This window comes from Lynx rufus, unplaced genomic scaffold (assembly GCF_022079265.1).
Source record: "Lynx rufus isolate CCGP_SWC_20201006 ecotype Redwood Valley unplaced genomic scaffold, mLynRuf1.p SCAF_36, whole genome shotgun sequence".
Lineage (NCBI taxonomy): Eukaryota > Metazoa > Chordata > Mammalia > Carnivora > Felidae > Lynx > Lynx rufus.
The window spans coordinates 1,302,889-1,327,041 of NW_025814852.1; the positions used below are offsets into that span (position 1 = coordinate 1,302,889).

A 24,153-nucleotide genomic window follows, 5' to 3' on the forward strand; every position below is an offset into this window, starting at 1 on the left:
GTAGGGTCGGGAGCAAGTCTCACGGGGGCAGAGGCAGCCAGTAGACACAACCTAGGTCGGTCCCTTGCTTCCAAGCGGGACCCAGCTTAGAGACCCCTTCTGGCCACATGCTTGTGTCTCTGTTAAATGACGGTGGCCGAGACCCCAGGCGCAGCATGGACAGTCACTAACCGCACCTCACTCCTCCCGGAGTCGTCAAAGCCTGGCAGGTGCCCGCCCGCAGCCCCTGGGGTGGTCACCTAGGTGTCCCAGGTTCCCCTGCCCTGGAGCCCAGCTGTGGGGAGCGCCCTGCCCCACAGCGGCCAAGCCCCTGTCCTCCCCAGGGCCACCGCCTGAGCCACACATCAAGCCCACCGTGTCCCAGGCCAGGGGTCCCTGGAGGAGGGGTCTCAGGGACAGGCTTGCTGTGCCGCACCTGCACCAGCCTGGACGGAGAGGACCTTTGTCCCATCAGAAGAGGGGACCCCCACCCCTGCTGCTGGAATGAGGCCTCCAGGCCACACCCCAGCACCCAGGGGGCCTCCCCACCCCTCGGGGGCCCACCCTAGAAGGCCACGCTCCCACCTGCATCCGCCCAGGGCCGCTTCCTTCCAGCTCATTCTTCCACCAAGAGCCAACAGTGGAGTCACCTCCTCACTCCCACCCCACCCCTGCCATCGGGCAGCTGCCCTCTCAGCGGCCCCCCGGGCCCCCGGCTGTTCCTGTGTCTCGCCTCTGCGTCCTTTCTGCCCCTAGCCCTCAGCCTGGGGCCGAGGCCAGGCCCACCCTGCGACGCCTGTGCGGATCACAGTCTGGGTGGGGGTGCCCCGTCTCCCTGCTCCTCCTTGCTCTAGCAAAATCTGTCACCCCGAAGCCCCCAGCCCTGCCTCCCGCTTTCCTCTAGGACAGGCCCAGGGCATCTCGCCCCCATCGCCAGCTCAAAAGCCCTGCCAGCACACCAGGGGGGGGAGGGGAGCGATGTAGGCAAAGGGACCTGTCCCATCACCCTCTGAGCAAGAGGCGTGGACCTCAGGACTGCTGCCCTGGCTGTGAGCAGGCCTGGGGGCCCCTTTCCTGCCGTGAGCACCCCGCTGTGCTCAGGGGATGGGCTGGGGGACAGCCAGGCCTGCTGGGGGATGACAAGGTGTCCTGGCTGTCAAGGGACCGACGGCAGGCACGGAACGGCACCGAGCTGGTTTCCGGCTCCCTGAGGTGTGTGACACGGGGGACAGTGAGGCCGGGCCAGTCAAGCAGGGGTCTCGGGAGGACCTCCTCTGCCTCCACTGGGCACCTGGGGTGGGGGACGGAGAACATGGCCCTCCTGCCAAGATCGGATGGGAGCCTGGGGGCGAAGGGGGGCCCCGGGACTGTGACCCCTCCCCAGCAGCAGAGCCCCTGGCCCAGCACCCCCCCCCCCCGGGGCTCTGGGGCAGAATCTGCGTATCCTCAGGGTTACACTGCTGTGGGTTACACACAACCACCAAGCAGCACCGAGCACCCTGACCAAGACGCCAGCTCACAGTGACGACCCCCCCCCCCCCGTTCACAGTGACCCCCGGTGACCAGGAGATCCAAGCAGGGGAGGGGCAGTGGGCAGGGCAGGAGGACAGAGAGGAGAGAGGGCTGCTGGAGGGACAGGGCTCAGGGAGGGTGGGACAACAGGAATGAACAGTCAGCTCTCAGCCCAAAGGCTGATGGGCACCAAACCCCAGCTGTGGGCACAGTCCCTCCAAAACGTCCCCATCCAAAGTGCTCGGCCTGAGGGTGGCTGGGGTCCTGCTGAGCCGTGTCCCTTCTGTGTGTCCTACTTGCAGGCACACAGGCCCTCCCAGCAGGGGTGGTGAGGAGGGAAGCAGGTCACCTCAAGAGCCGGAGGGGAGGTTGTGCCGAGCACTGCCCCCCCCCCAAATCCAGAAAACAAGCCTGTAATCACCAGCCTAACAGTTTTCCGATCCTTCTCTTGAACACGTGCAACGGCAATCACCACCACCAAGGGCTGGAGAGGAGGAGGGTGGGGACAAAAACTGTTCCCTGAAACCTGAGGCTCCTTCCAGCCCCAGCCAAGCCCCCACCAGGCCGTGTGGCAGCCCTGCTCTCCTCCAGCTCACCAGGGGTCCGTGCCAGCGGGGCCCCACCTGCCACTCCCCTGGGTGTCACCGACCATCGGAGGGAGGCCAGGCCCCAGCCAGCTGAGGGACGGGGCTCTATGCCCACACTGCCGGGGCCTGCAGGGCAGAGGCCGTGGGATCACATGGCCAGGGCAGAGTTGAATGCTGGTTCCAGACCCCTCTGGTCCCACTGGGGGCGCTGGGAGCAAGTCCACGAGCCCGACTGGGCCTCAGGATCATTCTCGACAGTGGCTCCAGGGCCCCCCCCCCCAACAGGCCCAAGATGGGGAGGCTGCCACCCGAGACAGGGCCCCGTCCTCCCAGGCAAGGCCTGGTGGTGGGGCAGGGTATCATCTCTGTTCCCGGCACCTCAGTCGAACTCCCGATCTCCCTTGTTGGTGCCGACCTGAGGTCAGCACAGGGCACGGGTGGGCCGCCCAGGGCTCCGGGCAGGACTGTTCTAGATCAGCCTGCCCAGCATCACCTGGGGTTTTCCACGGAGCCTGCACCGGGCCCCCGCGGAGACCGACCTGCTCCCAGGTGGGAGGGGCGGGGCTCAACAATTCTACCCCGGGGTCCCCCTCTGGGCTCAGGGAATGGGAGACACAGGGGCAGGGCCCGGGTGCTTGCTTCGGCCCTGACTCCGCAGGCAGCCGGCAGAGTCACCGGGGCTGTGCTCGGGGTGCAGGGGGTGAGGACAGGGCACCCGCAGTGCCCCACCCCGTGCTGCACACATACAAACACGCACGTATGCACGCACGCGACAACCAGGGAGGTCCTGAGGACTGTGCCCTGGGGCAACGGCTCCCCGGCCGTGGTCCCCTCCAGCTCGCCTCCATCCCACGCCAGCGCTCGTCACCGTTGTCTGCGGCCACTCACGGACAGAACGAATGGAACTTTCCAGCCGCAGAGACAAAGACACACGCAGGGGTGAGGCAAACAGCCTGGACAGAGGGCTCAAGACCACGGGAGAACCCACCCTCCCGGATGGTAGACGGCCCTGAGGCCCCTGAGCACTCTCCACGGGGGGCCTGGAGCCCAGCATCTCCGGAAGGACGTGAGTAGGAGCAGTGTGGTGAGACCCCAGCCAGCTTGGCTCAGAGACCGGCACCTGTCTTTGCCGTGGCTCACGGTCACGCCGGGTAGGGTCCGCTGCACAAGACCACGGGGGCCTGGGACGCCCCTCCCAGTAACCCAGCCGTTCCCCGGGCCCCAGAGGTCAGGGGCACCTGGGACGGCACTGGGACCTGCCAGGTGACCTCTGCAGGTGCCCTGCCCCGTGTGAGGAGTGCAGAGGTCCCCACCTCGAAGACGGAAGCCGGCCCTTTCCTCAGGGCGCCCCAGCCAGGGCAGAGGGCACTCAAGGCGCGACAAGTGGGGTCCCCGCCCACCTCTCCGGGGAGCAGGCCCGGAGCACAGAAGTCCCAGTCCTCGGGAGCCCTCCTCAGACTGCAAGGCTATTCAGGGACTTCTCAAGGCCAAGACCGTCGCAGGAGCAAAGCCCCAGGCAGGTGCCCACGCTCTGAGTGGAAGTGGTGCCATCTGCCCAGTGAATCGCACCGATTACAGAGAGGCGAAGCTCCAGGAGCTCTGGTTTCCGGAGAAGCACCGCCTTTAATACGCAGCCGGCCCTGCCGCCCCCGAACCCGGGATGAGCCACCCGGCACGCGACACGGGCACGTGTGGCACTGACCCCCTCCCCACCGCCTAGCAGGGAAAGAAGTCGGGGAAGATGCTGTCCACCTCATCCCGCAGGGCCAGGCTGGGGCAGCCGGCGTCCGAGCCCCAGGGGTCCAGGGGGCCGTCTGGGAGCTCCTGGGAGCCGGGCCCGATGTCTGTCAGGAAGCTGGGCTCTGCCCTGTCCAGCAGGCTGCTCCTGGCCATGCTCCGAGAAGGGACGCTGGCACCTCTGCCCTCCAGAGACCCTGGAAACGTCAGAGACGGGACACGTCAGCCTGGGCACCTGGGGCGCACGTGGCAAGGTCAAGGTGCGGAGAGGCCCAGCTCTGCCCGTCTGTCCTGCCCGGCTTGCAAGCCCCTGGCGCCCGAGGGCCGTGTGGGGTGAGTGGGCCCACACACACTGGTCCCCCCTGAGACCCGGGAGAACCCACCAGCCCAGAACAAGGAAGGCGTCTCCCACGACGCTGAATCTTATAGACTCATTCCACGTCCAGACACCTTTGTGGGGACGTTGTGTGCAGAAAAGGCACGGATCCTGAATCGCGGGTAACACACAACCAGCCCCAAGTGCCACGCGCACGCACACGGTCCACGTGCATGCTCGCCACCTTACGCTCCCCACCCCAGCGACCCCGACAACCACCAACAAGGAGTGAGAGACAAATACTGGGACCCCGATACTGCCCCGCACCCCGAGCTCGAGCACGTCTCCTCTTAATCCCAGCCACCTGCCCAGCCCCTCGTCCAGACCGCCTGAGACCTCGAGGCCTGTCCCCGATCAGGGCAAGTGGTGGCCCAGGTGGCGCATCCCCACTCACCCAGCCACCAGTCGGGACTGGCGCTCAGCAGGAAGGACGCCCCATCTTCCACATCACATCCGGACGCAGACCTGAACGAGGCCGGAAGAACGCACCCTGACCGAATGGTCCCAGGTGGACCCGGTCCTCCAGCCTCGAGATAAAGGTGTGTGCCCTCAAAGCTGGCTTCAGGTTTAAGATGCACTGGGTGCCCCCCCTTCCCCGCCAGACCCCGAGCCTGCACGCTGGGGACAGACTGGCCCACCCCGCTGCCTCTGCTGGTTTCTCTCCAGCCTCTGCCACGCTCCCTTCCCACGCCCCAGCTGGTGCACGCTCAACAAAACACAAACTCGTTTACTATCAGCCGAAACACAGACGGACTGGGAACACGACAACGTTTTCGGAAATGCATCAGAGAGCCACACGGCAGCGTCTGGCTCAGACAGGCCCGGGCTGGCAGCTGTGGCCCCGGCAGACAGAGAGGGAGGGGTGCGAACTTCCCAGGGGCAGGGGCGGGCAGAGCGCGGGCAGGGCTAGGAGGCGGTGTGTGGGGCTGGTGCGCGCGCCCACCAGGGCACCCACCTGGTGTCCAGTGTCATGGAAGAGTCGGCCCCCTCCATCAGGGGCCCAGCCTGGCCCCGGCAGCTCTGAGCCTCTTTGCTCACCAAAGGGGAGGGTGGCTGCCAGGAGCGGGGAGGCCAGGGTGGAGGCGACCTCAGGGCCTTGGAGGGACTCGGGTCTGGGGGCCGGGTCACCAGGCTGCAGGGCTCTACAAGAGAAGGCAGGTGCAGGTCGGCCTTCCCCACGTGGGCGCAGCCCTCCCCTAAAGGCCCCAGCCCCCGCCCACTGCACCCTGCACGGGGACACAAGGAGCTCGGGAGCAAGAGGCAGACAGACTCCCGAGGACAGACGCCCAGGGCCGCAGGGCTACGCACCTGGGGCCAGGGGAGCTTCTAGGAGGAGACACCGCTGACCTCAGGCCAGGCCCTTGGAGCTCAGATCTGGGACCCTACCCCCACCTGCCCGCAATCCTTGACCCCGGCCTCCACCCTCAGACCCAGCCCCCTTGCCGCGTCACCTCTGCACCCTCACGCCCTGCCTGTGGCCCCGGCTCTGCCGCCAGCCCTGTTCACAGCAAGCCCCCTCCCCTCCTCGACAGGCACGTTCCGGGAACCGGAAGACACAGCCTCGCCTCCTGTGGCACTCGGGGACTCTGGCACAGGGCAATCACCAGCACCCGTGTCCAAGAAGCGACAAATAGCTGGGGTGCGGGGTCCAGCACGAGAGAGACATCATCAGAAGTGCCTGCAGGCTTGGCCGGCACAGCACCAGAGAACAAAGGCCCCGTGCAAAGCCGATGACTCTCACTCCATACAGAAAAAAACATCAAAAAGGCACCGAGGGGGACAAAGAGTGGGGCGGGGGGGGAAGGGGGGGTCGCCCCTGGGTGGCTCAGTCAGTTAAGCGTCTGACTTCGGCTCAGGTCATGATCTCAACAGTTTGTGAGTTCAAGCCCCGCGTCGGGCTGCGTGCTGACGGCTCAGGGCCTGGAGCCTGCCTCAGATCCTGTGTCCCCCTCTCTGCTCCTCCCCTGCTTGCACTCTGTCTCTCTCTCAAAATGAATAAAGATTTTTTTTTTCAACGTTTTTTATTTATTTTTGGGACAGAGAGAGACAGAGCATGAACGGGGGAGGGGCAGAGAGAGAGGGAGACACAGAATCGGAAACAGGCTCCAGGCTCCGAGCCATCAGCCCAGAGCCCGACGCGGGGCTCGAACTCACGGACCGCGAGATCGTGACCTGGCTGATGTCGGACGCTTAACCGACTGCGCCACCCAGGCGCCCCTAAAATGAATAAAGATTTTTAAAAATTAAAAAAAAAAAAAAAACAGGCACCGAGAAGAGCAGGGCAGCGTGGGGGCCGCTCCAGAGAGCTGGCCATGACAGGGGCCAACAAGTTTCCTGGGGGACCCAGGGACCCCTAGAGGCCCAGGGCGGAGGAGGGGCAGGGGGGCCATCCTTGAGGAGCAGAAACAAGTCAGAGACCCGCTAGCTTGGACCCTGCTCCCCAGCAGACAAGCTGACAGAGAACCACCACCGCTCGTGGCTGACCCATCTGGGGCACCTGAGCCCTCACACCTGCCCCTCCCGGCAACCCTTGTCCTGAGGTCTGTACCGCGGCCGAAGGCAGCGTGGGGTCTCCAAGGCTTCCCCCCCGACAAGAGGATCCCGAGAGAACCAACATTAAGCGTCCGCGCCCCGCTCAGGAACAGACCCTGCCCTGCACTCCTGCTCACCGGGGAGGGCTGGCGGCCTGTCCAGCACCTCAGCCGCCCCCAGCGGGGCCTCGCCCTCGGCCACACCTGCGGTCGCAGCCTGGGGCCTAAAGAACAAAAACACAAAGAGAGAGCCCTGAACAGGCTGTGTCTGCTGCCCCGACGGGCTACCCAGCCACACGGGGGACACTCACACGGTCACGCCGGGTGCCGCCATCCCGGAGTCTGGTGCCCCTGCTGAGGTTGGACTTGACAGGGCCAGCTGCAACACGTCCCTCTGCCACTTGTGCCACGTCTCCTTGGACGGAGCGAGAGCCTAGAATTGGCACAGACGTGACACCCGACGACGGTCAGGCAACAAACGGGAGGGAACAACCCGCCGTTCCCTGTCACCCGCCACCCCGCTGGGGTCAAGGGAGTCAGCCCGAGAGCAGACGCCGGACCGGAAACACAGAGCAGGTGGAGACGCGCATAAGGGACTTAAGTGACGACGGAGCTCGTGCCCTGGGACGCCCGCCTCACTCGTGGAGGTGGAACCGGCACAGACAGGGCAACGCCTGCCGAGATCACGGCCGCCCGGGGTGCGCGGCGCAGGGCACGGGGGAGGCCAGCAGGTCAGAGCCGCCCCCCGGGGCCGAGGCGACTGGCAGCCGTGGGTGCGGACGGGGGACCCACACTCACGGCGGTGGGCGGCTCCTGGCTGGGCACCAGGCCGCCGGCCAGCCGCAGGAACTGCACGGACATCTCCAGGACCGAGGCCATGTCCTCCCGCCGGCCATCAAAGCGGGGCAGCAGGGCCCGCAGGCGCTCGCAGCTCACAGAGATCCGCTTCCTGCTTGCGGACAAGCAACAACGACCGTCAGCCCAGCCGGCCTCGGTGGCCAGGTCACCCTTCCCTCCGGGCACCTCGGGGTCTCGTCAGGTTGAAGAACAAGACCCCCCCCCCCTCGTTAGCTCTCCAAAAAAGAGGCTGTGCTTGTGCCCTAGACCACCAGCGCCAGTGATCCCAAGTGCACAACCTCCAGACGCCCACAGCTCAGGTCAAAGCGGGGGGGGGGGGAGGGGGGCTGCACTGGTGGCCACGGGAACCCCCCCTCCCTTGGGGCTTCTTGTTCACCGCGGGCACCAGTCACGGTCCGCTTACTGCACAGACCCCGCAAACCCTGTCCCAGCGGCCTATAACCCCCACAGGGCCGCAGGTCAGACGCCCGACGCCCACTCCCCTCCCCCACGCCCCCCCCCCCCCAGCAGCCCGGCCCCTCCTCCCCCGGCGCGGCTCACCTGCGCTCCCGCTCGCTGAGCACGTTCCGCGGGAGGCCGGAGCCCGCACGCTCGGGCGCCTTGTCTTCGCGGCAGCCCTGGGCACTGGATGGGGAAGAGCCGCTGCCCGGGAGACGCCGGGGCGCCGAGCTCCGTGAACCCCAGAACGCCGTAGTGGACGTCCTCCGGGAGCCCCGCCTTCCCCCCATAGGGCCTGCCCCACGGGCCTCGCCGGGTGGGCGGACCTGCAGCGCAGTCCACTCGCATTGGGTCCCCCCGCCCAGCACCCTTGACCCCCTCCAGCCCCCCAGTTCCTCACCCGCACCCCCCAGCGCCTGGCTCAGCTCCCCGGGACGCCATGACCGCGGCTGCACCGAAGCTGCGTCGCGCGCCGCCCCGGGACCCCCACGCGCCGCCCCACGTGTGCGTCCCGCCAGCCCCGCCCACTCACGTGTGCCCGCCGGCCCCGCCCAGACGCGTGCTCTGCCCCACCCCCCACTCGCCCCGGACCCTCAAGTTTCTCCCCCCGGAAGCTGCCAGAAAGTGGTGGCCTGGATCTGCCCGCTCCAGGGCCGACGTGTGGCCCGGGCTGAGTGGTCCTCCCTCCTCTTCCGGGGGGTCGGCCCACCTCCCACTCGGGTGTGGCCTCCCTGGGTGCCAGCCTCCAGCTGGGCTCTGTCTACAGGGAGGCGTGATGCCCTCGAGGAGCCTGACCGTGGAGGAAGGCGCGGGTAAATGGCCACTGTGGGAAGGGAGGGGCAGGAGGGCAGAAGCGGTGATTTTCGGGACAGGGCTGGGCGGCTGGCGCCCCAAGCAGGAACCGGCAGGAGCCCAGTCTGGACGTGGGCCCGGTGTCAGGAGGCCAGAGGTGGCAGGTTGGACTCCCCTACAGAGCAGTGGGTGTTACCTGAGGCAGGGACAGGCACAGGTGTGGGGGGAGGAGGAGATGAGAGTTTCTGGAACATTGTGCGGCCCGCGGACCCAGGGGAGACCGTGAGGCCCAGGTAGGGGGGTTCCCAGAGGACGGGGGGAGGCTGGTCTGAGAACTGCTCACCAAGATGTGCGGGGCTCAGGGGTCGGTTAGGGACAGGTTGGAGGGTCCCCACCTGCTGCTGGGGGCCAGCCGGTCTACAGTCCACGTGTGCCTGCCCCCTCTTGCAGGGCGCTCCACCTAAATGAAGTGTCATCACCCACCCAGGAGCCAGGGGGCATCCTGACAGCTCGGAGCCCACCCCGACGTCACCTTCCCCCGCTGCGCCTTCCCCGGCACCCCAGCGCCTGCCCCATCCCAGCCCCTTGCCACGCCTGTGCCTTCTGCCTGCCCTGGGCCCTGGATTCTCCCCACCCCTCAGCTCATTCCCCAGGGGCCTGCGGGTCTCTGGAGGGCTCGGTCCGCCTGCTCCTCTTGCTGGACCTCCAGGGGTGAGCTGGCGGAAGTCGCTGAACGCGGGTCTGTTGGTAGGACGGAGCCCTCCTCCCAGGACCGAGCGACCCTGCGGCGCGCTTGGGGTTCTCTGGCCACCGAAGTGCCCCCTCCTGTCTCTCGCGGTTAGGACGGCTCCGAGCGCCGCGATGGGGGCGGGTCCCGGGGTGGGGAGGGGCCCAGCCAGCTGCGTCCCCGCCTGGCCCTCAGCCGCCGCGGTTCCCGGCGCAGCCGGCAGGGGGCGCACCCGGCCTGGCGCCCGAACCCTGACCCTGGAACAGGCTTTTTTTTCTCTGCTCGGAGAGAGAAAAGTGTTGTGTTTCGGGATAAAGCAAAGAAGCTTCTCCCTGGGCTCCGCATCCGAGCCGCCGCCGCCGCCGCCCCGCATGCCGTTCCCCGACGGAGCGCGCAGCCCGGGGGGCTCGTACAGCGGGGCGCGGCCAGCGGCGTGCGGCGGGGGCCACACCAACCGGACCTTCGTGTTCGACGACGGCCGATGCGCCCCCAGGTAGGGCCGATGCGCCTCTCCCCAGGCGGAGGGAACCTAGTCCCCGCCAGCGCCCCCTCCCAGGCCCCTCGCACCCCACAACCGCGTGCCCCGGGGCCCCTCATCTCCCAGAGCCCCACACCCCAGGTGCCCATGAGCGCACCCATGAGCGCCCTCCCCCGCACCACGGGGAACAGGAGCGCCCCACAGGACCAGCCTCCGCGGCACTTACTCCGGTGACCGGCAGGTGCCTGGGGCCGGCGTCTGTCTGTCTACCCCCTTGGCGCGCAGGTGCCCCCAGTGTGGCCATTTTTGGGTGTGGGGCTCCGAGCAGCTCCGGGGTGCCGGGAGCCGGGCTGCGCCAGCCTCCCAGCCCCCCTCCCCCCAGCCTGCAGGAAGGGCCCACTGGGGTGCTCCCGCGAGGGGGTGGCGGCGGGCACAGGGGCAAGGGCACTCCACGTGGAAGCGGGTGTTCCAGGGCCCTGACTGCGTGTGGGAGGCAGGTGGGCTGTGTCGCACAAAGGGCAGGGATTTTGGCTTTTAATGGCTTGGTATTTTTGGCTTGTCGTTTCCCTTTTGGGCGTTTCCATTTGCTCACCCCTGTGAGAAGAGGGCCAGCTGACCTGGCTTCTAGGTGACCTGGGAGTCAGTCGTGCTGGGCCACCTTTCCCTGAGCAGTGTCCCGGGATGCCACATGTCCTGTCCATCCAGGTGACTGGAGCTCTGGCGGAGCCCAGGAAGGAAAACAGACCAGACCCGCTTGTGTCCCAAACCAGGGGCAGGCATGCGGGGGGGAGGGGGGGGTCAGGCTGGATGGGAAGCCCCCCAGGGAAGGGTGAAGACTCACCCCCACCAGGGAAAAGGAGGCCATGTGAGGACCCCCCCCCCTCCCCGCCCAGGGAAGGTCAGGCTGGGCGAGGGAGTGTAATTTGCGTGGGCTGGAGCGGGAGCGTCTGAGGCCAAGACCGTTAGGTTAGGGAGGCTGTCCTCGGCTGGGAGAGGGGAGACCTTTCTCCCGGCAAACGAGGGTCTGGTGGGGGTGGGGGGGACTTCTGCGACGACGGTTCCTGCACTAGGGTTTGACCGCAGGGGCAGCTCTGCAGTCTGGTGGCCCGGGTTTCCTCCTTCCCTGGAGCTTGGGCGGGCTCTGTCCTGAAAGGTGCTGGGTGATCCTAATAACGATGCTGTGGTTTCCTGCAGAGGTGAGGGTGTTGGGACACCCTTTCCTGCTGCTGGCGGGGGCAGCCCCCAGGCCGGCGGGTCAAGCACTTGGGGACCTGGGAAGGGTTCCTGGCTCTCTGGGCTGCAGGAACCTCTACCTTGGTGCCTGGACCCCTGTCTGGGCCCTGTGCCTGTCCCCGGGGGGTGGGGCCCCAGGTCCTAGCCGCCCCCGAAGATCCCTGGGCACTGCCTTTCTTACCCTGTTCCTTCCCCGGGTGCAGATGTCGCTGCCACGCAGGTGACAGTTGCTATGGAAGGGGCAGGGGCCTAGGGAGGGCCGGGCTTGCCCCAGAGCAGGCCGGTGCTGGCCTTCTGCTCAGAGCCCTCTGGCCTTTCCCGGAACTGCCGGTTCCCCACAGCCCTGCCCCTCCCCCCCACTGACCCCGGGGACTGGTTTGGCACCCTGCAAGCCCCGATGGCAGAGGGCACAGAGAGCTGGGGATGACGCCCTGCCAGGGTGTATGCCTGGCCGGAGGTCTCGGCCCGCCCTCTAGGCCCATATTAGGGAGCAGTGCATGCAGGGCAGCAGGAAGTGGCCCAGGCCCTGTGGGGAAGGTTCTCAGGGCCCGAGGCACAGCCCAGGCCTGGCCGGCACAGGGGTGGCTTCCCGGTCCGGGGACTGGGAGGAACTCAGAGCTCTGTTTTTGGCCGGGAGAGTCTACAGCAGCAGCTCAGAAAGACAGGGGTGAGTGGAAAGGGGATAGAGGTGGGGGGACCCACCTGGGGCTCTGTGTCAGAGTGCAGGTCCACGGGTGTGACCGTGTGTCCACACGTCCAGCTGGACCACAGCCTCTGAGTCCCCCAGCCAGCTTGTCCACCTGCCCGGGTCTCAGCAGCCCGTGAAGTTACTCGGGATAGTCACGGTGTGGCGGACGCCGGACTCTGTCACTTGACTTCCCCTCCCTACGGAGGGTCAGTGACCGAGTGCAGATTGTTTCCTGAGGCTTCTCTTTGGGCTCCCCGAGGACTCAGGGTTTTGTGGGCTGTTCCCAAGTGACTCCTGCCTCCAGGGGGCGGCGGTGCCTGTGTTCTCTTCCCAGACAAGCCCCCGGTTTTCTGAAATGGGGGGGGTCTGCCTGAGCGTGTCCAGACCAGGGTGGGAAGGGTGTGTACCTGACTGTGACGCGCCCCCGTGCACACCCCTGCGTTCCGCGTAGGAGCGCTGTGCTGGACGGAGTGGGGGCACCCGGAGTGTGCAGGAGGGCCCTGCCCCTGCCTGGGGCTGGAGAGGGGGGCGATGGGGTGTGTGCGAGTCTCTGGGTGGAGCCCCAAGATGGGTGTTGGCCCAGGAGCAGCCTCTGATCACACAGGTATTTTTAAAGTTGTCTTGGGAATTCTTTAGTGTGCGCGCACGCACACATGTCTGTGTGTGTGTGTGTGTGTGTGTGTGTGTGTGTGTGTGTGTGTGTGTGTGTATGTGTGTGTGTGTGTGTGTGTAGATGAGGCCGCCCACACTGACCCAAAATCTTTTTCTCCTCTGGAGCATGGAGATGAGCCAGGGGCCTTGCCTTGGGGCGTGAGGCCCGTACTAGCTACTGGACAGCTTACGATGTTTGCAAGGGGTGGGGGCAGGACCCGGCCTGGTCCCTGGGCCAGGACCTCTGGAGAGGCCTTCCAGAGAAGTCCGCCGTGCGGTTTGGTTGGACCTTCCACAGGCGTGCTCAGGGATCCACCGTGCGGTCACTCTGGCCTGTTCTATGCGGGGCAGTGAGGTCTGGAGCTTTGGACACGCCAGCCACCCCCAGTGCCAGCTCTTGTCGGCCTGTGACGTTGCCCCACGTGTTTATGGTGACTTAATCAGAGACTCCCTGCCGGGGACCTCGGCTGGCGCTCGTCAGGAAGGGCAGCCACCATCTCCTGGCTAGCGGAGGGGGTCCGGGGAGCCCCTGGGGACCCAGCTCTGGGCTGCTGGGCAGCGAGGGAAGGGGCTGTGTCTGGGCCCAACCAGTGTGCGACAGTGGGCCAGCTGCCCGCCCCGTGGCAGAAACAAGTCCCAGTGGCTCTAGTATGTTCCTCTTGTCAGTGTCATCCCTGCCTAGCAGCTGGAGCCGCCACGCCGAGACAGAACATGGAACCACGTTTCTGCCGTCGTGGCCACCACAGGAAGCTGGGGTCAGAGGGCAGGTCGAGCTCAGCCCCCTCGTGGGGCATCTGTAATCACTGTGCTGGGTGAGGCAGGGAGGCCGGCCACTGCACTGTGGCTGTGGGCACCCGTGGTCTCGGGGCCAGCGGCTGAGGACCCAGGGGGACCCAGTGGCCCGAAGAGGTCCACCCTGACCCTGTGGATTGTGGGGAAGTTACACAACTTCTCTACTGTTCTCCTGACCGCCCCTGTGGAGACCTTGGTCACAGCTGGGGGTTTGCACCAGCTCTGGGCATGCAGGGGCCTGGGGTCCTGGAGAGGCTGATAGCCTGGCGTGGAGCCCTTGTGGGAGGCCTCAGGGTGCTGGTAGGGATGTGACCCCGGACGTGTTGGCAGGTGCCGGAGGTCAGAGGACGGGGAAGCCACCAAGTTGAGCTGTGTGGACACCGGGAGCACGAGGCTTTAAGGCCAAGGTCTGCCAGGTAGAAGGTGTCACGTGTGGGCAGGTGACATCCCACCTGGGCTTCCGTTTCCACATGAGGCCCGCAGCACCTCTGCAGGCCACGCCAGCCTTCAGAGCCATTTGGTGCGGCCAGCATGGGGAGCTGGTGCGGTTCTCGGAGCGCTGAGTAGGGGCGTGGCAGGCCGGACGGGGCAGTCTCCTCCCAGTGGAGCCCCCGTGCCCTGCTGTGACGGAGGGGGCGCCGTCTGTCCTGGCAGGCTCCCAAGGGCCCCCCACCTCCATGCCGGCTCCGGCTGCCCCCAGCTGCACCTCTAAGCAGCCACCGTGTGTCCAGCCGGAAGGGGAGGGACTTGGGCGTCTTCAGCCATCGGATGGGGTGCAGCTCGTCGGCAGGACGAGCCAAGGGTCGTGGGTACCTGGGGACTGAGTCCTGGGCCTTGCAGTGGGGACACAGACCCGGGCGGTGGGTGACCCAGACATGCCGCGTCTTTGGGGTGTGCAACAGGGGGGGCTTTCCTGAGCCTTAGGTCCCAGCCCAGGTGGGCGGGGCCAGAACTGCAAATCCCTGTGGCTTCTGCCTCCCCTACGTCGTCGGGGTGGGGCTCGGGGAAGGTGGCGGGGGGGGGGGGGCGGCCCTGCGTCCACACCGCTACCATCCCCTTCCTGGAACACGGGTTTGATGGGTGCACGAGAACCCCACTCCAAAGCGTCGGTTCTGATGACTCTCCAGTTTGAATCCAGCTCAACGACGGGTTCTCAGCTGTCACCTTGGAACCTGATGCATCTGGGAGATGGTGGCCAGTGGCTGCCACAGTGTGGACTCAGAGTCCCTTCCCCTGAGGGGCGGGAGGACGCTCCCCGGAGACGCCTGAGCGAGGGCTGCTGAGCAGCTCGAATGGCTCTGGCTTTTTAATTATTGTGCAAAGGAAGCACTTAGCGTTTCTGTTGTGGTCAGCAGACAGGCTGCTTTCTGCTTCCACCGGGCGCCAGGCCCGCTCTCCGCTGCCCCCCACCCCGGTGATGCTGCACTGTCTTCCGGACTCGCCTGCATGCTGAGCGGGGACGCGCGAGGGCGTGCGCACACGTGTGCTCGCCTACGTGCCCGTGTGTACAGACATGCTCGCACACGCGTGCATATGTACATCCGTGCGCACGCGTGCACACACGCACCCCCCGTCCCCAATTCCTCTGCAAACGTGGCTCTCCAGGCTCCTTGGGAATTTAGGACTGAGTGTGAACCTTGAGGGACACCTCTTAGGAGAGGGACCGGGTCCCCTCAGTGACCGCAGGCCACGGGACGGCCAGTTTCAGCACTGCCGGCAGGTGGGGAGACGAACTGTTTTCCAAGGATGCCACACGCCCGGCCTGAGGAGACGGGGGCCCCTCGCCAGTGGCCTGCCCAGAGGTGGGCCCAGGACGAGAGGGCTGGGAGAATGTGGTTCTGGCCTGGGGACGCCCGGTGGTGGGCGTGGTCCCCTGGCCTCCTGGCCCCCAATGACGAGGCTGATGGTCTTCTCACGTGGCACCTTGGGCGACACGTGGCCTTTCTCCCCTGCCGTCACCCCCAAACTGAGGTCACTGTGCCGTGGGGACAGTCCATGAGTGGTATGCAGGCTGGGTGCCCAGAGGAAACTTCCTCTCCAGAAGGGTCCTTTGGAGTGGTGCCATGCTTGGATTTTGACACGGGACCCCGCAAAGTGTGGTTCCGTGCTGGGTCACACAGATTGGCCTGTTCATAGCACAGAACTGTCCTGAGTCACTGGGTGTTCAGACTGTTGGTGGCAGCGTCCTAAGGCTGGGGGGGTGGAAACCTGGGCCCGGGCGGGCTTTGGCACAGGTGAGGGTGTGCGGGTATTGGCTGTGGGTGGGCCAGCCCTGCTGTTACTTCTCAGACCACGCGAGGCTCCCTGCGGCTCCTCTCGTGTCTGTCCGGCAGACACGGACCCTGAGGCCGGATCCACGCCCTCCCTGCTCTGGGCCTTCCCAGACCACACGTGGCCACCAGCACGTGAGCGTGCTCCCCCCCTGCTCCCCGGTGACCGGCGAGGCGGGAAGCTTTTCCTCGTCCGTGCCGGCTGGCGTGCGTGTTCTTGGACCTGCCACTCGCCCATCCTTTGCCGCTGTGTCTTTTCTATGAGACCTGCAGACATTCTTGGGGGGAACTGACCGTGGTCATCCCCGCAGGCGCCTTCTCCCTGTTGAGCGCTGTTCTGTCCTTGTCCTTGGCTCTGTTCCTTTCCATGCTCGGGTCTCTGCACATCAGATGCCTTCCTGATGCCAGATGGCTTCCTCCCTGTTTCTCTCCCGGCTTTTTGCGAGGTGGGGGCCGCGAGGTGGGGGCCGGCGCTAGCCCCAGCGTAGCCTCTGAGTAGGTGGGTGTCAGCCCCACCCAGGCCAGGCACGCGCCTCCTGTCCCGTCAGCGCGGTGGGAGGCACGTGGTGCCCACCACCCCTCCCGCGCCCTCAGGTCCCTGCGGTGTGTCCGTCCTTGTGCCAAAGCCTACGCGTCCCGTGGCTGTGGCGCTTGGTGGTGACGGCGGCAGGCACGTCTTGGCTATCGTCACGTGTGTGTTTTCCAGTTTGAGTTTTGAAAACAATGTGTCGCGTTCTGAGAAAACGACGGTGTGTGCTGATGGGAGCCGATCGCCTCTGCCCTTTTGTCTGGAGAACGGACTGCTGAGCTGTGGGCGCCATGACCTCCTCGTGCCGGTAGTGACAGCTTCCAGCCAGTGTCTGGGCACCACGCGGTCTCCCCGGTGGCCCTGTGAGCTTCGTGGCAAGGGCAGCTCGGGGCGTGGGGTTGGCACGGCTGCGGGAGCGGGTCTTCCCGAGGTGGGTCTTCCCAAGGTGCTTCTGCTGTGCTCCTGCTTCTGCCCTGGCTCCTAGGGTGCGCTCAGGTGGGGGCTCGCTCACTGAAGCCCTCTTGTCTCTTCTAACAGCTTTCAGGCGGTTCCCTCGGGTCTTCTAGGTGAGCGGTCACGACGGCCGCAATCAGAGCTGAGTTGTCGGTGTTCATGGCTCTCCTTCCTCTCTCTGTCTCATGTGGCGGCCGTGACGCCCATCACGGTGGGCAGACTCACGTCCCAGGGAATGGCAACCCTGTTTCACAGATATGATGTTGGCCTAGGTTTCTGGAAGACTCCTTCTGTTGTTGGTTATTAAGAAGGTGTTTTCTTGCATTTAATTTATCAATGGATCTTGAACGGTAGCAAGTGCTTTATTTGCGTCTACCGGTATGATCCCGCTGGATTTCCCCCTCGAGTTTCTTAGAATGATGAAGCGTATCGCCCTTTTTTAAGATAAGTTTCATTCCGTGTTGTGTTTCGGCAACGCAGTGTTAATACACCACCGGGTCCCACCCGCCGACGGTTTCTTTGGGCTGTTTGTACTTAGAGCCATAAGGGACGTCGCCCGACGTCAGTGTTGGCTCTGTGCGCGTGTGATTTCAGTGACGCGTTCGGGCCGGCCTTGGGGACCAGGGAGAGCAACCCTTCTGTGCTTGGGCATCGGGTTGACCAAGGGGGCAGAACGCGAGTGTGAAAGCTCCCGGTGCCTTTGGTGGGAGGAGCGTGTCTTTGCCTGTTTGCCTTCCTGAGGTCTTGCCGACCGACCCCTTGAGCACCAAGGGGGTGGTAGTGAGAGGGACAGAGAGGCACAGAGTCCTGGCTCTCACCACCCGAAGGCAGCCGGCACCGGCACGTCTGGTACTGGGGACAGCTGCAGCATCAGCCCAGCCTGGCTTCCCAGCGCCCTGGGGCTCTCCTAAGCTTCAGGACCTCGTGTGGCTGCTTAGGGTTAGGGTTAGGCTCCATGAGCCCACAAGTGCTCAACTCAGAGCACGGGAGTCGTGAGTCCTGGCTTCACCCAGCTTGTTGCCGGGATCCCGTGCCACTGTCCTGCGGCCACAGTGCCAGGCGTGCCGCTGGCACTCAGCCGTGGCTCTCCCTCCCGCGGGGTTGGGGCATGTGACTACGTGTGCACCAGACTGCCCAGGGGACTTCCCTTCGTGCGCACCAGGCTGTGAGCTTCCTGTCTCATCCTTGGCCTCTCCCGCTGGGTCCCATAGGTCAGCGGCCCAAATTGGAATTCCCCAGAGGGGCCTCCAGCTGACCTGGAGAGGGCTGGATGGGGACTTGGCCATCCCAGGAACTTGACACTTGGGATCAGAGCCTTTATCCAGTGGAACGTGGCCAAATGTTGCTCAACGGCCCAGCATTAAAAGCCGATGCTGACTGAGCCCTCTTGGGCCAGGTATGCTGAACGTCTTGCATTTTCCCTTCTTTCACCTGCATCCGGTCTGCTCGTGAGGACGGAAGGCGTCCTTGCTTACGGAGGAGGAAACTGTGGCTCAGAGACGGGAAGTGACTTCCCTGGGCCTCCAGTGTGAACTGATGGGACAGGAGCAGGCCGCACTCGAGTCACCGGGACCCTCGGGTGCTGCCTGAGCCTCATGTGTTTGTGCCGACAGGGTCTCCAAGTACCCAAGAGGAGCAGGGCCTCCCCCCACCCTGCCTGGAGGCAGGGGGCCGCCCCACCCTGGCTCCGGAGGTTGGCAGGTCCCACAGATGAGGCTCCATGTCTCATCCCCAGGGTGTGAGGGCTGGGGGGGAGGGACGCCTTCTTTAAGCTGCCGAAGCACTTAGTTGTCGTAGAAATCAGTTCTTTGGCGTGGCCATCACAGGAGATGTGAAAGACAATGGGTACGGTCTCAGGGGCCCTAGGTTTCCTCCCCAGCCCCTCAGGTAGGCAGGGAGAAGGCGTGGGAAGGGGCACGTAGACTGTGTCTGGGCGGTTGCGCCACGGTCACGTTCTTGCCCCCCCCTTGGGCAGGGACTCATGCCCTGAAGCTCTCAGTGAGACACGCCTTGGGTTAGGGAGAGGTCTCGGCCAGATCCTGATGCCTCAGGGGGCATTGCTCAGCCATGTGTCTCCTACGGTGGACCCAGAGACCCTGGGGCCCCTGCCCTCAGCTAGCACAACAAACAGCGTCCCTGGGCCTTCCACGGTGCTGGGGGAGCGTGGCAGGATGCCAGGAGGCCTGCGGGGTTTCTGTTTACCACCCTGTGCTCCCTCGAGTGTCCAGTGTCACAGCAGCACCACGAGGGACGAGGGGCAGCACAGCCTTACCATCCACCCCGGGGCTGGGGACGTCAGCCTCCCACCCCCTGGTGCTCTTCCGGCCCCCGGCGTCCCCTGAAGCTGGAGGTCATCCGCGGACGCTGCCAGGTCTGAGCCTTCAGACCGTCGGAGAAAACCCAAAGCAGCTCACACTGGGAGGGAGCAGAGGCAGCCATGGTCTTGGGGTTCTGCCGTGGAAGGAGGCTTTCAGCAAGAGAGGGGCGACACGGCCCCAATCTCTGGCCACGTGGTTTCCCCTGCGTGCGCCTCCCCGCAGCCCCGCCAGCTTGTGACTAAGGAAAAACATGAGGGCATGCTGATGCAATTAGGAAAATGTTATTTTTCAAATGCTGCCAGATCCTCAGGGTTGACCCTGTAACCTGGGAAGAGACTGCACGGGCGTGTCAGGCCTGCGTCTGCAGGGACGGTCCTTACGCAGCTCAGCTCCGGAGGCTGTAGGCTCGCGGTGCCGGGACCTGTCTGTTGCAGGGGCCGGGGAGCATGGGGGCTCAGGGAGGGCTCCTGCCCTTCCCAGTGTGAGAAAGGAGAGGAGGGTTTCATAGCATCTCCCCCCCCCCCCACCTGCGTGAACCTTGAGCTCCAGGTGAGTGCCTGACCCCCGCCCCCCGCCTCGTGCTCCCAGCCTCCAGGCGAAGCCTGCCCTCAATTTTCCAGCTCCAGGAGCTGAGTGTGGGCAGCAGACTCCTGGACCTGCCCGAAGGCCAAGCCCAGCTCCTCTGTCCCCCTGCTGCTCTCCTGTCAGTCAGGCTCAGCCTGGGGAGCGGGCCCGCTAAGGTGGAGAACACCCTCCCTCAGTGCACACTGCTCTCCCTGCAGCAGCTTAGGAGGGGCCGGGGGGGGGGGCCAGCGCAGGGCCCCCCCACTCTCAAGTATCAATGTGGATGTGCTGTTCTCCTCGGGGTCTTGGCTCTCCGAGGAGCCTGGTGAGCCTGAGCCCAACAGGTGGAGAATTCCTGCCTTCTCACAAGCATGCCCCGAGGGCTGTCTGGGAAGCAACACGGAGGGATGGCCTGGGGCTGGACTCACCTAGAAGGTTAAGTGATACCAGAGGACCAGGAGTCCAGGGTGCTGGTTGAAGTCAGGAGCCTGGGTCTCTGTCTGCACACCTGTGACATTGGCAGTCTCTGTTTGCACACCTGTGACATGGGTGGTTTCTACGCATCTGTGACATGGGTGTGTGTGTCCCAAGGCATTCCATTAACAGATGTGCGGTTGCCTTGCTGGGTCAGGTGCTGCCACGCTGCTGTGGGGCTCACGGGGTGGCTAGTGGCCCTATGGTCTGGGGAGCAGAGAGGTGCTGATGTGCCGAGGGCTTTGGGGGCTGCTGGCCCCTGCCCCACACTTGTGCATGGGTAACTAGCTAAAGTTCACTTCCATGTGGAGATGGGGGCGGGGAAGGTGCAGGAGCCCTGGAAGACAAATCCTTGCCCCTCAAAAAGCGGTAGACCACCAGGGTCCCTCCTGGGGCCGGCCCCCACCCTTGGTTCCACCACTGCCGGTGTCTTTAACTCATGTGATAGGGGCAGGGGTCTCCGTGGTCTCAGAATCCTGGTGACAACAGGTAAGGGCACTCAGCCAGAGTTCAAAGAGATCCTGACACCCGCCCCCTCCCAGGTTCTGATCTGACCCAAGCCGCTTGGCCCCAGGCAGGCCAAGGACAAGGGCCTCTTCTGAAGGCTCCTGGTCATTCACCCCCACCCGTCCCCCCAAGAGCCTGAGGGCCTGGGAGGAGGCCTTTGGGTCAAAGATGGGTGTCCTGGACCCTGAGGAACCCCAAGCAGCCAGCCTTAGCAAGAACTGTGGAGGGGAAAGCAGGAGGGCTTACAGGGCCCTGAATTGGCCTTGACAAGCCTCCCGCCATGCCCTGGAGGTGCGTCGGAGTGAGCCCCAGGCAGGGGCAGTGAGTGCATCTCAGTGGCCACAGGCCTGGCGGTCTGGGTGGGGCTGCTGGGGGCAGGCCAAGGGCTGTGGGGCTTACAGTGTGTGTGTGGGGGGGGGGGGTGTCATGCAGGCAGGCCCTGAGAGGGGAGGACTACAGGAAGCTGGGCCGGGCAGAGTGGTTTGGGGGTGCAGGCGGGAGGGGGGTGGTGCTGGCCAGGGGCTGTGTGGGGCTGACCAGGCAGGTGGCAGGGGGGTGGGGGGGCGCAAGAGTCCGGCTGGGGTGGAGTGGGGGGTGCAGGCGGGAGGGGGTGGTGCTGGCAGGGGGGTGGGCACAGCGCGGGGCTGACGAGGGGGGGGCGATGGCTGCAGGAGGCGGGGCCGGGAGGGGGGGGCGCGGGCACAGCGCGGGCGCGGGCTGAAGGGGCGCTGGCGTGTGCCTGCAGGCAGCCCGGCGCCGGGGACGGCGTCCGCGGGGACGGCGCGTGCCTGGACACCGCCAGCCTCAAGATGAACGACCTGGACACGGAGGTGCTGCCCTTGCCGCCGCGGTACCGCTTCCGGGACCTGCTGCTGGGGGACCCGTCCTTCCAGAACGACGACAGGTACGGTAGGGAGGGGGTCGCGCCGCGGCGCGCTCGGAGCTGTCCGCGGTGCTGAAGGCCGGTCCGCTCCGCTGCCCTTCAACTTTCCCGGGCTTCCGGACGGGAGAAGTTTCGGGTGGGGGCTGGGCGACGTGGGAAGCACCTTCCGGGAGGGGCTCCCGGAGGGTGTGACTGAGAGCTGTGTGCTGGGGAGTCTTCCCAAACACCGGTCCCGGGGCCAGGCGTCCCCGCGTCTGCGCCCAGCCCCCCGCCCCACTCGCAGCCCTGCCGATTTGGGGGACAAGCCAGCGCCGGAAGCAAGCCGGTGGTGGAGCCCCACAGCCTGGCTGAAGGCTGGTGTCCTCCAGACTTTGGCTGTGGCCATTTGTCATTAACTGAGCGAGTGCCTTTCGAGCTTATGTCGTGGGTTCTTATGGAGGGTGACAGCATTCCCTCACCTCAAATTCTCCTGGGTGGACAAGAGCAGAATGAACTGGAGTCTTTCCGTAAGAGACCAGCAGAACCTTGGGAATAATTCATGCGCCGAGGGAGCTGGCAGGAAGCTGCAAGCAATGTTGCTTTTCTCTGCCTTTTCCCCAAATAGCTGTCTTGGGTAAACAGCGGCCCTTTAGCGCTGTCAGCCTCAGGAGAGACGCTTTCGGGCCTGCCAGTGAAGGCAAGTGCGGGGACTCACGCGGGGCTGGAGCCTGCGGGGCTTGGGAATGAGCCCGTTTTCCTTGCCTTGTGTGTTGAGGGGCCTTTGGTACCTGCTGGTGCCTCCCCCCTCCCCGCCCCCTCCCAGCCCCGGACCCGGCAGAGCGAATGTGCACGCCCCCTCCCCCCAACAGTGCAATTATTCCAGGTGGCACGTGAGGTGTCCAGGTTGAAATGGTCAGGACGCAGACTGGGCCTCCAGAGGATCAGTTGCTGGAGCCGCAGCTGGGAAAATGACATTAGTGACTGAGGTCGGTGTGTAAGGACAGTGCCCGTGAGGAGCTGCCGAAGCTCGCTGTGCCGACCCCTGAACACAGAGCTTCCTACCTGCCCACGCCACATCTGGCCGCGTCCTCCGAGCAGGGGACAGAAGACATAAACCGCCGTGTTCACCCACTCACGGCCAAGTTTGTGGGTTCAGCAGAGGGACCTTCTGCATTCCGTGTTCTCTCTTGTCAGACTGAGTGCTGTGGTCATAAGTAAGCTCACCCAAGGGCTCACACCCGGGAAAGAGCTGAGCTTCACTCTCTGGAGAGGCAGCGGGGTCAGGAGGGTCCTGGTGTGGTGTATGCGGCTGGGGGCTCGCCTGCCCTCCCGGAACGCAGGAGGCCGGGGGCTTTCCCGAGTCAAACCTGTGTGCTGAGCGTCCTCCTACGGCAGCACCGGCCCCTCAGCGCCTAGTCCCCTGGGACCTGCTTAATTCTTGAAAACAGCAGCTCTGGAGATTTTTCCAATGTGGGAAGGAATGGCGTCTGTCTCCCTGGGCAGGCCCAGGGCCTCTGGACGCATCGATAAATGCCAGTGTCTGTGGTTGATAAAATTAGAGCGACGCACCCCTCCCCTCAGTTTTCAGGAGTGGATGGCATAGGTATTCCCCTGCTCACCCCAGAGAGGAGGCGCCGGGCCTGGGTGGACATGCCTGGCCCTTGGAGCGTCCGGGGGCCTCACAGGTGGGGAGGGGGCTGCTGGTTTGCGCGTCAAGACAGGTTCCTGGTGATGTTACCCCCGCTGGCTTGGGGGCTGGAGGGGAGCCTGTGAGGCACAGTGCTGGCTGCCCAGGGTTCCAGGAGCAGCCACCTGGGGCGGGGGTGGGGACCTGTCCCGTATCCCCTGCCAGCCACTGTATCAGGAGCCCAGTGGGAGAAGTCTCTCTGTTTTCAAGCTTCTCTGGCTCAAGTTTGGCTTGTCCCTCTCATGAACCCTCTCGTGCCCATGGACATCGGGGCAGGCAGTGCAGGAAACCAGCATGGCGTACGAAGGGTGGGGTAGGGTACTGAGATCACCGGACACCCCCTTCCGTGAGGACACATACACAAGGAGGCACGTGCTGGGCTTTGAGCTGGCATCCAAGCTCAGGGAGGAGACAGTGAAAGCCTGGCTATGGGAGGCCCCCCCCTCGATGTTTGTGGCCCCTCGAGCCTCTCCCTCTGTGCTTGTCTCATGCTTGATGTCTGTGCCCCTCCCTCATCACTGATTCCCAAAGTGGAGGGTGGAAGCAGGCTTCTCCCCGGCCCGTCAGGACCCCTTCTGCACGTATGGGGAGCCTGTAAGGATGTTTCCGGGGGCACGGGGCCGGCAGGGGGCCTGGGCCTGCGGGCTGTCCGTCTGTGCCATGAGGTTGGGAGCTCAGGAAGACCCTGCCACCAGCACAGGGTTGGCCCCCTGCCCCTCCCCCCCCACCATCAGCAACATTCTCCCGGAACCCTTTCCCTCCCCCTGTTCTCCACCTCCAGCTCACGGGCCCCAGGGCAGGCTCTGGCAAGGGGTGGGGGTGGGGGGGTACTGATGCCCTGGCGTTCGGCAGGCTGTGAGTGGGCGGCCAGGGCTGTGGGCTTCCTGCTCTCCAGAGAAATAAAGCCACCAGCAGTGAGTCACTGCAGCCTCACACTGTGGCCTTGGAGGGAGGGAGAGACTCAGCCCACGTGGGCCGTGGGCCAGGCTGCAGCGCCCTCTGGGGAGAGGGGGGAGGGGGACAGGCGGGGGAGGAGGGCGGAGCCAGAGCTCACAGACCTTCCAGGGAGCAGCTGAGGTCTTAGGACGACCTTCACCGCTGCCTGCGGGA

General features: G+C 65.3%; 2 protein-coding genes across 5 annotated transcripts in view; one reads left to right on the plus strand and one right to left on the minus strand.

Moving 5' to 3' along the window:
• Positions 1-3,794: 3,794 nt before the first annotated feature.
• SOHLH1 (spermatogenesis and oogenesis specific basic helix-loop-helix 1) lies at positions 3,795-8,308 on the minus strand. The gene is made up of 7 exons (XM_047093773.1): positions 8,121-8,308; positions 7,521-7,671; positions 7,034-7,155; positions 6,861-6,946; positions 5,147-5,333; positions 4,586-4,656; positions 3,795-4,012 (listed from the first exon to the last, which is right to left on the minus strand). Exons 1-7 carry the CDS (start codon positions 8,306-8,308, stop codon positions 3,795-3,797), a joined length of 1,023 nt encoding a protein of 340 aa, XP_046949729.1.
• Positions 8,309-9,908: 1,600 nt separating this feature from the next.
• Positions 9,909-24,153, plus strand: part of KCNT1 (potassium sodium-activated channel subfamily T member 1) — a 63,437-nt gene continuing 49,192 nt past the window's right edge. For 2 of the 4 annotated variants that reach the window (XM_047093902.1, XM_047093903.1), the window contains exon 1: positions 21,304-21,398. In XM_047093902.1, coding sequence (XP_046949858.1) covers positions 21,304-21,398 — 95 coding nt within the window. Of the gene's footprint in view, positions 10,031-21,239; positions 21,399-24,153 lie in introns of those variants that run through there. The other 2 variants (XM_047093900.1, XM_047093901.1) reach the window with 2 other exon arrangements.